This window comes from Triturus cristatus, chromosome 5_2, assembly GCF_964204655.1.
Source record: "Triturus cristatus chromosome 5_2, aTriCri1.1, whole genome shotgun sequence".
NCBI lineage: Eukaryota > Metazoa > Chordata > Amphibia > Caudata > Salamandridae > Triturus > Triturus cristatus.
Window position 1 is genome coordinate 922,961,527 of NC_140588.1, and position 13,687 is coordinate 922,975,213.

Consider the following 13,687-nt stretch of genomic DNA (forward strand, 5'->3'; position numbering starts at 1 on the left):
TACACATGCAGTTCCTTTCATCATGAGTTCAATGTGGGTGAGTCCCAACTTATGAGGCTCTCTCCCCAGTAAAAGCTCAACAAATAGGTGTTCAAAAGCAAAAAATCCGGGCGGCTCAGATGGTCAGAACCACCTTCTAACACATACCTATATCAATTTTCTGCATGAATTAGAAGAACTTTTCTAACAATATCCAAGTGGTAGACAGTTGCTAACGACTACAAATTACTTTTTGGTACATAAACAGCAAATAAACATAGAAATAAAAAGTGTTCATAAAAAGAAAGTGAAGGACTTATATACTGTCGCCTTCTGGTCTTTTCCTCTTTTTGGGGCCTGGTAATGTGAGTCGCCCGTAAGTTACCCAATTACCTTGGCTACTAAATTTTCTATAAACCTGCAGTAAAGTTCCTCCAACACTATGGTGCTCATAGCCATTACCCATTTCATTCAGGTGTCTTTGTGTGTGCAGGTGGCTAGGGGATGTCGATGCTAAGTGTAAGCCACATATAGAACGCATATTGTAGAGCTTAACACGGTTAATTTCCCAATATTTTTTAATGTTCCAATTCTCCTCCTGTATGAGTCATCAAGGTACAATACTATTTTTCTAAAACGTTAACTATGATTTCCAAGATACCAGATCATTTTTGTGTGAAAAATGTATTTTAGCAAATATGCCTAAAAGTGTATGTTATGTTTATCATTGGTATACAAGAAATGCCTTTCTCCAATCAAACTTTTAAGTAGCTGAACTTTGTGACATGCTATACCTTCGCTGAGATTGTCATGTGCATCATTGCAGTTTAATGATTAGGCACTGAGCTGTAGTTTAATTTGCTAAACACACTGGCCGAACGACTTCATTTATTGCAAGCATCATATGACGATGTAATCGAATATGATATCTGTCTAGCCTGGCACTTTAAATGGGGTGAGAAACGTTTACATTTTTTATTGATTTTAATTTACCTTCAAGGTGCAAGTACAAGGGATGACCGGAAATATCCAATTTGACACCTATGGGCGTCGAACAAATTATACGATTGACGTGTATGAAATGAAAGCCGCCCAAGCAAGAAAAGTAAGTGCCAAAACCATGTACTTTTAATTAATGAGATGTTATGAAATGTGGATAATATTGTTCCTGAATGGGTAGGTAGGTCATTTAAAAGACTTTAAGAGCACAGCAATATTGAACATGCATCAATATGAGATCATCCTTTGATCTGTCTTTAACACCACTCTCCATCATCTATAATTCTAAACAAGGATTTACAGGCCAGCTACAGTGACGCTGGGACAAGCCATTTCTGTCTGGAAGGTGCTTCTCGCAGTCCTTGTGGGCTGTTTCGCAACCCCTGAAATTTAAGACCCTTGCCTTCCTACTTTTTGCAATAATCATGCCTTTAGTTTCTGATCGCTTTAGTCCTTGTTTGTGGGTGTTTGCTCCAATAACTGGCCTGTCATGGGGATCAAAGATTGTGTGTTGGCATTTAATATGTGCCATAGAGGGTCAGAGGTCAAGTGGCATCCAGTACGTGTAATTTAGATGCTTTGGGGCTCGAACATCAAGGAGACCTTGTGCCATGACTGCACTTGCCCCACTCTCAGCCCATATCAGGCATCGGGCATTTCCCTGGGATGCTGGAAGGGTGGAGGCCAGTTTTGCAGCTTTGGGGGCCATTTTTGTGACTGCAGGCCGGTTTTGCAGTGGTGCTGCAATATTGGTCCCCAGTAAAGGAAGTAGCAGTGCTTCACACTAGCTGGGCCCTCATAATTGCCATGGCTGCTATGGGTTCCCAGTCCAGCCCTGCTCACAGCTCACTCCCATATCCCTTCCCCGAATGGAAGGTACCAGTGTTTAATTTACGGAGCATATTTGAAATTGCTTATTCAATTTTTGTTACAAATGACGGCATAGCGAGATTCGTCACTGATTCAGCAATGCACTTTACAATCAGCAAATGGGAAACACAACACGTTAAAAACAAGCATTGGCGAAGACAATATGTCTGGGGTATAACTAAGACTCCCTCTTCGTTGATTGGTGTTGATATTGTGCTTGTGGGTTGGGCAACAGAGTGAATACAAGCATGACCAATGAGTGGATGAACTGCTGCATAAAAGCATAAATGACTGACAGAGGGAGTGTGTAGCTCAATCAATGCACCCACTGCAACGCCCAATAATCTGCCATTTATTGAGATATTCCATACTGGATCACACCAATCAATTAAGAACCACTTTATTTCTAAGCTAGACCTGTTGGCTTTGCCACCACGAGATGCCCAGGAAAGTCGTGTTCATGATATTTGGTTCTTTTGATAGTATTTTGTTTTCCAACTGCAGCTCGTGAAGTTTTTTCAATGTATGTGTTGTTTTGTCTCCTTAGAGCGGGGGACTCCAACCTTGTCTGTAACAATAGTTACTTATGATCAATGAAAATTATCCCAAGCTACTAATATTCTTAGTTCTGTAACAGTGACAACATCACACAAGATTACATTAGTTGCTACCATTTGCAAGATTACTAGCAGGAATCACCTCAGTTCCTCAGGCATGATTGCAAGCAGTAATGTTAATGTTAAAAAGGCTTTGTTAAAGTGAAATGCCTCTTTGTGGGTAATACAGAACAGCCACAGATGCAATGCCCCTGGCACAAAGATAATAATATTAGTATTAAATCGCCCCAGTGCCTCATGATTTATCACTAAAATATCTGCTGTAAATATATTTTGAAAATTCTGCCTTTTTCTCGAAACATCAGCTAATGAGTTCTGAAAATACACACTTTTCATCTTGAATTTTACTATAAATATATTAATTCAACCAGTGAAAAGTTTCTAATTTAGTAAGCTTAGTTGCACACAGGAGAACTTCTTATAGTTAGCTGAACATCTAGCATTAGCTAATGAGCCACTTGTTGGAGAAGCCTGCCTTAGAGGATGTGGCCTTTCTTATTTTATGGTGCATGTGAAAACTTCTAGTAATTTAAATGAGAGCTGCTTGTATGTCATTCTCTTCTGTTTGCTTATGTATTCTGCACCTGATGTAGTATCAGAAAAACAATCAAAGCAAGTTTCAAATATCGTCAATATCCACACCTTTAAACAATTTGTACACAAACAGTGCATCAGAAATAGGAACGCTAGGATTATACACATTTGATCTGTCGGTCTTTGATTTTACACTGCAATTAAACAGATTCTATTGAAAAGAGCAATTACTCTGTTGATTTTACACCAAAGAGATAATGTTGACATGAATGGGCATTGACATCTTGATGGTAGCAGAAACAATTTCAGACAATGTACAAATCTGAGAAATGCCATGGATCAATAACAAAATGTGATGGAAAATCCAGGAACCAATGCCTATAGGGAATTCACCAAACATGCCAACAGTTTAAAAGGGCTGACCAAAAGCCCCTTGGATGTTGTGTGTTGTGCTAACACAAAGTCTTACAGGCAGATAACACTGCGTGCAAGCCGACCTAAAAATTGACCAACAGGGTCCTAGAGTGAAAATGAAGACAGTAGTTAAAGAGCAAAGGAGCTGTTTCTAGACCAGAAAGAATTGTTTTTTCAGGGCCATGTGGAAGACAAGAATAATCAGAGCTTTTCTGAGGGATTTTACTGTTGTTGGTGATGCATCCAATGTGGAATGCAAAACACGGATCCAGATGGTGTCCCTAAAAGACTAAAAGTACTGGGTCTCAATCTATTACCAAAAATAAAGGAATCTTTATTGAGGAGTACAAAGTACCTATAGTACAAATTGAAAAGGGGGCAATATCAGCTATATACCAGTGAGATCTTGCATTTTATTAGGGGAAGGAACATATACATGTTCTTAAAAGTGGTTTTCCATAATTTGGTTTCTTCCAGTGTAGTTTCTCAGTTTTCATTAATACATCAGGCACACACAGGCATATATGCTGTAAATCTGTGTGTGTGCCTGCACGATAGATTTTTGTGCGCTTTCTATAATCCAGTGAATTTATTTAAAAGCAATAACTGGGTTTTAGGTTTCACATATGGATACGATGTGGGGTTGAGACACGTTTTCACCACAAACCCATTGAAATGTTCAATGTGTGAATGTCTGCTGTCAGTCATTATAGCAAAAATATTTTTTAATATGGGGGTAATGTCAGGGATTATTTAAATTTTTGAGTGCCATGGAAACCTGTTTATGACACCTATTTGTTGGGGCACTATTAGTTGGAAAGTGGAAACGTATGGCTATTAACTGTGCTGTGAGTGATGGTTGTGGTTAATAGAGCTTGCAAACAGTTGAGGGTGCAACCGGCATTTAGTAGTATTGTCGAGGCCAGTCATGATGGGTTACATAGTAAAGGAACAGGTCCTCTGCAGTACTGCTACACTGAGATAAAGGCTAGTTGGCGGAGAATAGTACTGGGCCGTGGAATGTTAAAGTTCCTTCTGGTGGAGCTGGTAACAAAGACTACACAGGTATGACTCAATATTATCTGGCTGCACCACTTGATACAACAGAAATTCAACTCCAACGGAGGATGCATTTAATTAGAACAGAAGAGGCTGTTGCTATAATGAATTCAAAATGACTTGTATATTAAAGATTCCAGCGTTAAAGTTGGAGATGCTGCAGTTATTATTTAGGAGCGGTCTATAAATAGAGATACCAAATATGTCTTTATTTTACAAAACACATTTTTAATGAGTATATGTAGTCTTTAAACTCTGCACGTTTTTTCTATATGTTTTAATAATTACCTTGACCTAGTGGAATAGAAAAAAGATAGATAATCAGCATTTAAAAACAGTATGTCAATCCCACACACCCTTCCCATATATCATGCCATTGACAATTGTAACACATTCAACAGTTTCTTCAAGGATGAGGTTTCCAAAATCAATAAACACCATATGGTAATCTGTTATTTGAAGTTATACTTCACCATCCTGCTGCTGTTGACTGTTCAAGATTGCTTAACTTTTTTTGCTTCAGGAACTCTATTGGCTCTCCATTCCCACTGGCATCCCATTGAATATCTGTTAAATCACCTTCAAGGCAGTAAACTTAAACACACTGCCCTACCTGCTAGCCAAGTAATATATCCCTGATGGTTAATGCAGCACGCATATCAAAAATATCACCAAGCTTGGGATCAAGATGTGTCAGATGAAGAAGGCCAGAAGACCAGACGTGAATCATTTGTCTGCTATATGCCCAGGATTCCAAACTCTCTCCCAAAACAGATTTATTATTTTACTTTCTTCTCCATTTCTGGATGGAATTGAAGACATACCTCATCAATAAATATATTTATTGCAAATCACTATAATTGATACAATCCGATTTGGACACTATTTGCTCAAGGGCCCTGCATCCTGTGAGATGTACTTGCATCTCCCTTGTGTACTACACCCCTCTTGCTGCTCAGTACATTTCATACTTTTGAAGTGCATAGATTACTCATGGTTTAGGAACGACAATGTGATTGCTCGCACACAATACAATAGCATTTATCACTGGCAAATGTTCCTTTTCTACTGAGTATTTTGTTGGTTGCCTGGAATGTCAACTAGATTGTGGTGCCTTGCTAGTATTCCTGCAGGGATATGTTTTTTATTTTTTTCCCTCCTTTAAGGAGGGCTGGGCAGCAGCTATATGCTTCCATACCACTCCTATACAAAAATTTGTTTTATATTCACCACTTCCAAGATTGACATCTGCCATCTTGAATGGGTAAAGAAAGAAAATGACAGCCACGTCATGACGCATACATATATATAATTGTGCTTTTTTTGCCCAATGCTACACAACAACGGCAGAAAGGCATTTTTATCTCTCTTTTTGCCAATGCTGCCCAGCATTGGCAAAGCCAATGGGTCCTCATTTGCAGCCATACGATGAGAGTATTGGCTTTGCTAATGCTTGTTCTGATGAGTCATGGAAGAATAGGACGATGGCACTGCAAGAAGAATGTAGTTGGTATACTATGAGCAATGGACTAGGCTCACAGTGTGTCTATTTCTCATGGCTGTTGATGGTTTCAGTAAGCAAAGGCGTATTGTCCTGTGAGCTGCTGGGGTGGCGGACAAGCGATGAGGCACAGCTGGGTTAGCTTGCTGTAGGTGCATTGAGGCCCCTCACCCACTTGTGGTTCCTACACGTTTGTATGAACACTATTACTCTGGATGTTGCTACATTGTTTACCTTTTGTTTATTTTTCATGTGTTTGTGTTTCATTTATTTATGGTCAATTAATAATTTCACATATTTACTTATTTGAAAACATTAGAGTATTTCAAAGGCATCATTTCTTAACACCACTGAATAGTGACCTGAAATAGTGAAAGTGTAGTGTGATTTTCTAATGTATCACATCGTTTGCCGTCACTATAAAGGGCAACCAAATACTTTGATGAAAACCACTGCTTACTCTGTAGAACATTAAGTGCCAGGGCCCTTCTTGGAAGACCACTGCAGCCTGCATCACCCACATCTTGCCAGCACTGCCAATGACAGTATCAACATAAAACTTAACCATCGCACTCCTACTAGTTTGACAATTCAGACTATTTCAGGCGACATAAAGCTATAATAAATGCATGAGAGACTGCTATTTATTCATTTTCAATGTATATTGACTTAATAAACATGCTTGTGCTCATCTCAAAATTAAAAAGACAGCGCCATCATGTGATGGACTGTCACTAGTGTCAGTGCTGACAATTAACTGCCGGTGTCGAGCACAGGAAACCACCAACACAAATTAAGCACTGATAAAAACTATAGCCTTTTTTAACATTATATTAAAGAATAATTGCAATAAAGTGTCATTGTAAAAAACTAAATATGCCTGATAGATTTAAATAGAAAAGTGCCTTAAGTCCTAAGATTTATATACCATGTATAACTTACCTTTACTTTTTAGGTTGGTTACTGGAATGAGTATGAACGGTTTGTGTCCACGGTGGATCCACAGCCAACAAACGAATCCTCGTCGATTGAAAATAGGACGATTGTTGTCACTACTATCCTGGTAACTACACCTAATGCCCACTGTAACTGGAACACACATTATTTCATTAGAATGAATGCGAACCTATTACAAGTGAACTCAGTACCTCGGATTTCAATACAGTATTGATTGTCTCACATAATGATATATCCTTTTTTGCTGCAATAAATGCTTCTTTCAGCTAATAATTTAATTTGTGACTTTGATATACTTTAATGGGGCTTTGTGACTCATCTGAGGATATCAGACGACACAGGCAACCCTTTCTAATGGCTAGGAATATTTGATGTTGAATTGAAAGTCTGCTAATTTCGTGTACATCTGACAACAAGAGAAAGACCTGGGTGCTTTTAATGAAAGCTAACATCACCTTCAACTTCCCACATTTTACATCTGTGTGTTTTACTAATGGGCTTCTCTGATCTCCACTTTCTTTTATCAAAGGAAAATCCGTATGTGATGAAAAAGAAAAACCACGAACAGCTGGAAGGGAATGACCGCTACGAAGGCTACTGCGTAGACCTGGCTTATGAAATAGCAAAGCACGTTAGGATAAAATACAAGTTATCAATTGTGGAAGACGGGAAGTATGGCACGCGAGATCCAGAGACCAAGATTTGGAATGGCATGGTGGGAGAGCTCGTTTACGGGGTAAGTGTTTTGTTACAGCTAAAGATAATTAAATGGATAATGTGATAAACCAATATTGAGGACACATGTTTATTTTAATATCAACTGATGAACTTACAGTTGTTGAAATGTTGTTCGTGTTGGTGGCGAACTATGGTCGTCCTAGCATTTTATGCAGATTATGATGACCTATTATATGTGCAACAGCGAATCGACTATTACTGTAATACTTGGAAGCCTGTAATCTCTCTTTAAAAACGTATTACAGTGTAGTTGTGCTATCTCCCAGTCACCTTTCCAAGAAAATGGCACAGCTGCTCAACCATAATAACTTATTTCATTTGAGTAGTGACGTCTTAATGCTTGCAGTTGTAGCAGTCGAGGTTGTTCATAAAAGCATGCAGTGTTACAAGGATGTCATGCTGGTATAATTTGTTCAAGTGTGCCTTTTATCTCAGAGCCTAGGCCCTTTTAAAAATTCCAACACCAAACCATAGGATGTATTATCAGAAACCCACACTAGACGAAGCAATATCACAAATGATTCTTCTTCTCACTTTATAAAAAATAGTTTCGGTCATTGTCTCATTGAAAGAGCAGACCGTGTACACTGAAACACTGGAACATGTGGCACTATGGAAAAGGGCGCATGGACCTTATAGTTGAGGTCTACCCTCACAGAGGTGTGCTATGAAGAGTGGTGAAGATTGTGTTCTAAATGTGTCAGGCTCTGCAGTACATTGGGCAGGACTTTGACAAAGAGTTAGTATTTTCTTTGCATCTTTAAAAAAGCTTTACTTTGAGAACAAACAAGCTGTAAGTCCAACAACTACCTTGAGAACAATGTATAATAAATGAATGTGTAAAGTCAACAGAGCTGTGTATTTGGCAACAAAATGCATTCAAACTGCCAGCATTTCCTGAACAACAAAAACGATAAACTCGCAATTAAAATACTCTGAAGAGCACACAATGGCTCGAGTCTAACAAAAGCACTACTTGAAGCCCCATCAAGAACTCTAATGGGAACACAAATGTGACAATGTAATCATTCATGAAATGGCATCATGGTCCTGACTGTGAAAAGGAAATGGAAGCCAATGGCTGAAGCGGGCTGGCTGTAGCCCACTACCTCTCTCTAGGTCCTATGGTACTTTTTTGAGGCCTTCCATATACCTAAAGTTAACAGTAAGCAGACCTAAAAAGTTAGACTTTTTTTAAAAACAGCGCAGACCTACATTTGGAGTGAACTTGAAACATTTTTAATCTTCACAGAGATTTCTAGAACTATCCCTGGGAAGCTATGCCAGAAGTAGATTCTGGGAACAGTTATAGAAGCTGTGAATTTAAAAGTTACTTCCATAAATGTTGCCAGCGCATTCACACTTCCCATCATTCGTTTGCTTCTCCACAGGGAAAATATTTTTCCTTATGGAGAACCTCCTTTCCCTACAACCATACCAGTTTTTAGGATCTTTCCTTACCATTCCAACCCTGGGTAGGGATTTACTTTGGTCACTTATAGGAGTGTCTCTCCAACTATATTCAAGGTAGAGATGTGGCTGTCCAAAGCTTGTAATTGCCAACAAACTTGCAAAGATATGTGTGTTCATCACCTTAGACAGGTATCCTGGCCTTGAATGACCTCAACACACATGATGGAGAAGATTTTCTCAAACAGAGATATTACTCGAAACTGGTGTAATACGACACAGTGCGTTATTTATTTCTCTCTGCCAATGACTGGCCAGTTAGTCAGATGTTCCAAGGTGCAGCACTAAGATGAGCCGTAATGGGAAACCCACCTGCAAGTATTTACGTATAATTGGTATTAGAAAATGTACATGGAGGAAGTGTGCATGCTAATGTGGCGAGAGCACAAGATTGGTAAGTTACGTCAAAATGAATCGCTTTGATTTTTTAGGTCTAGCTTGACAGTGCAGCTGCTTGCTGTTACCAGTTCTTCCACATATCCACAGAATGGACTTTGGCTTCATCCATTGGAGTATTACTTTCTCACCTCATGCTATTGGCTAGTCGGTGTATTTTTACACTTTATTGGAGGCACTAGTTTACATCTGAAAACTTTAATTGATCATCACACTATCTCTCACTTCCAATTGTTTATCTTCTTTGTGCATTCTATGCAGAAAGCAACTTGTTTCCCAGTGTTGGCAATGCTAACACCTTATGCTTTAATGTGGTAAAGAGCACTGTGCATGCAATACATATAAACTAATTTACATAAAACGTTAAAGCTAGACCTAATGGCCTTATATTTGCCTGTAAACCTAATTGTGGCGTTGCATGCCAGTAATGCAGAGCAGGCTTCGAACAAACCCCACCCCCTTCTCAATCGACCCAACTACTAAAATTAGGCATCCACATTACAGACAAAAAAAAAACCTAAAAAATAGGGCCAAAAGATTTTCAGTACGTTTTTGTCTGCACTTTAAGGCACAAATGTATGACTCCAAAGTAATGGCCTTGGTTATGTGTAACCTTTAATTCCACGAACTTCATATAACTAAATGCTAAATTATTCACCTTGAATAATGTAACCTATCCATAGCGTGCAAGGAATGTAAATGTAATCAGTAGGTTCCAAGAAAGTGCTGGGAATTATTGATAGTAAATTAAACTCGAGAACAGTTTCCTAAGGCAGTAATAAAAGTTAATTGTATCTACAGATGCAGCGAAGATGTAAAAAAACGGAGATGTGCTTGGAAGAGAATAAGGCTTTAATTTGTTTTCACAATCAATGCCAGATAGATTTGGAGTCACTGATACTGCTAGGAGCAGAGAGCATATCCTAAAGTGTAAACATGCTGTCCATAACTGAAGATAATAAACTGGACAACAGAACATTGGTATTCACACATCACGTGCGCCCCCTTCTGTACATTAATCTCTCTGTTTTTCTTATGTTTTTTAACTCCTATGCCTCTTATCCCCTCTATCGCGGTACTAATCTTTTTCCACGTTTGCCTGTGTCCCCTTCAGCTCACCTTATTTCAGTCTTATCTTATTTTTCTTACTTGGTTTTTTCAACTAGTAAACTGATTTTATTTTTCACTCCCCACATTTCTTTACTTGGCTTTCTCCCTTTTCCTTCTTTCAATCTGTTCACTTGCATCCCGCTCAGTGACTTTTCTTTCTTTTCCAATCCCCTGGGATCTTATTTTTTCAATTCATCCTTGTACACCTCTCCATCCTGCTTTGCTTTTCTCCATTTCTCATTCTGCTGGTACTTCTCACATTCACTCTGCCTGTTCTCTTTGTCTTACACTGTGCCATTCTATTTATCGTTTACTTCCATTGTGAAGGTATTATTTATAATGCTTGTGTGATATTGTGACCTTTAAAATTGATGGGGCTTGTCATCTTCCCTGACTTGTACAGAACAAGCAAAGTGAGCAGGCCCCCTAACTTTTACGGGGATTCGAGGGAGTAGGAAGAATTCTAACCCCATTTTTTGTTGCACAAAATAGGGCCTAATTATGTTTTTTACAGCACAGTTTTCATATTTTAGTAGCAAATAGGTTCTGTAGACCCACTTCTGGTTGGAAGTGAGTAGGTTGCAAATATAGTCAATTTTGAAAGCATCTTGCCGTTGGCTATTTATGATAACAACCTTGGGGTCGGTGACCACCAGGATTGAGGTAGCAAACTGGAGGGTGTGTCTTCAAACATCAAAAGTGGGTCTGTAGTGGGGTTGTGCCTGAATGCGCTGCATGTCCGTCAGGCGCGGAGATGATGATTAGAAACGGGGTCTGCTGGTACCCACATCACGTGTTGCTGGTGATGTATCAGCACTGGTGTCTGGTGGAAGAGTATTAGGGGTGTCCAGGGTTGCCTCCCCACAGTGGATCAGCACCGCAGTGCATTGTTCACGCTCCCCATCTCCTGTGCTGAAGCCCAGGCTACATTTAGTTAGAACACCCACTTTTTATAAAAAGGCGTCCAAGTCCTACCCTACTCTTGTTCATAGCTACACATCAACTATTTCCTCTTCTCTGTCATCCTTTCAGCAACAAGAGCTGGGTCAAAGGATGAAGCCCTCAAATGCCAGTCAGCCCTATTTGCAACGCACACACACCAAATTACCTCCATTTCCTTCCATCAAACTATTTAGTTTCATCACTGGCTTCAACACCTGACTTTGAAATATAGCTAAAACCCTTGCCCCATTAACAGCACACACAGTTGGGTAGCAAGGGGGGGTGGTCTGCCCCGGGCGTCACGAGTTTTGGGGGGGCAGCAGCTCCCCCCGCTCTTACATGAGTTTGCCGCAGGGGCAGCAAACACAGGAAATATCGCTAGCACCCTCCGCCCCTACTCATCAGCACAGCCGTGGGGCTGCAACGGCAGAAACTGCCACGGGCGGCAAAGTGCCTAGCTATGACACCGAACGCACACCACATCATGGTGCACCCCACATGCTTACCCCCTACACTAACTGGTATACAGAGGACCTCAGGCAGCATAAATGCCATTGTAAAAACGTAATCAGTGCAGCTCCCATAAAAGTCACAATCAATGCACCTTCAAGTTAGACTTCCGTAATTATCACTAATACTGAGGCAAACCAAATGCCTCTCCCTGACTTCCTAGATCCAGGAAAGTGTCAATTCCACTAAGGAATTTTCACAATTGTAAGGGAACCTACCACTCGCTCTGCCTGTTCTGTTCCATCTCAGCCCTTAGTAGCTACCAGAAACCTGGGCATCAGTGTTGATAATAAATTTCCTATGGTGAACTAAGTCACTGCGGTGTCTGCACATTGCTTTAACACTCTCAAAATGCTCAGAAATGTTTTAAATGGCTGCTCATAAACACGCAAAAATGATGACCCAAGCACTCATTATCAGTTGAGTAGACTACAGAAATATCATGTATGTTGGCAATTTGACATGCCTTTTCAAGTGTCTTATTCAATTGGTCCAGAACACAGCTCCCAGGCCTGCACTCAACCTGCATCCTCATACTACCATCACTGCCCACTTGTGTAATCTTGATTGGCTGCCTGTCCATAAGCATTCTTCCACAAGAGACTTATAACTAGAAATCACTTTACAACCTTGGCCATTCCTAAATGGGGAGGAAACAGAGGTCTTGGTAGTTGGAAATAACCTATCTTTATGAGACTAACTTACCTGGCCTCCATCCTTAGGAGATCGTCCATCCCCTAAACCAGAAGTGAAAAGTCTGATTGTGTCCCTTTGGACAGCCATCTTACTATGGCGCTACAATCGGAAAAGGTTGCAGTGACGTGCTTCGGCCTTCTCAGAGCATTGAAGAAAATGATCAAATAGCTCCCCGTGGAGGTACGAAGAATAGTGGTAGAGGGACTCATACTATCGCACCTGGATTATGGCAGTTCTCTGTTTTTAGGAAGTCCACTTTCAGTGATTAACAAGCAGCAGGTCATAGAGAATGCAGCAGCACAAATGTTGTTAGGTGTCCACAGGTTCGAGTCAGCTAGCCCAGCGTTTGACACACTGTGTTGGCTGCCAATAAACAAAAGAATTACATTCAAGACATTATGTATTGCTCATCGTGACAAACATAAAGTAGGCCCACAGATTCTTCATCACTTTATCAACCTTCACAAGGCCAACAGAGATCTCAGGTCAACTAAGTTAGGCCTTCTCACAGTTCCAAGAATTAAGAGGGCCAGAGGTAGCGGACGTTCTTTTGCATACCTGGCCCCAAAACTATGTATGTCCCTGTCCATTAGTCTGAGACTTAATGACAAACTGTTAAGTTTTACAAAGCATCTGAAAATCTACTTGTTTGCTTAATTGGTCAGGTCTCCAGCAGGGATGGCTAGCGCTTGGAAGCCGATTTGAATATCCATGCACTCAATAAATGCTGTAATAATAATAATAATAATTCCTACAATAATAGTCACATACACTTCCATGTTCCTTCCAGGCAAATTCACTCCACATCTCACCTGCTCATTCTCCAATCTTGCATCTTTCACTCTTTCTTCATCTGCCGCTCCTTTCCAGACCTGACTCCCAGTGGTTGGAAAAA

General features: G+C 40.1%; 1 protein-coding gene across 5 annotated transcripts in view; it reads left to right on the top strand.

Moving 5' to 3' along the window:
* The window catches only part of GRIA3 (glutamate ionotropic receptor AMPA type subunit 3), a 1,128,422-nt gene that overhangs the window by 755,297 nt on the left and 359,438 nt on the right, over positions 1-13,687 (top strand). For all 5 annotated transcript variants that reach the window (XR_014962259.1, XR_014962260.1, XM_085608118.1 and 2 more), the window contains exons 8-10: positions 980-1,084; positions 6,929-7,036; positions 7,460-7,666. Coding sequence is in view for 3 of the 5 variants with exons in the window: in XM_085608118.1 (XP_085464244.1) it covers positions 980-1,084; positions 6,929-7,036; positions 7,460-7,666 (420 nt within the window). In the remaining 2 variants the exon portion in view is untranslated. The remainder of the gene's footprint in view (positions 1-979; positions 1,085-6,928; positions 7,037-7,459; positions 7,667-13,687) is intronic.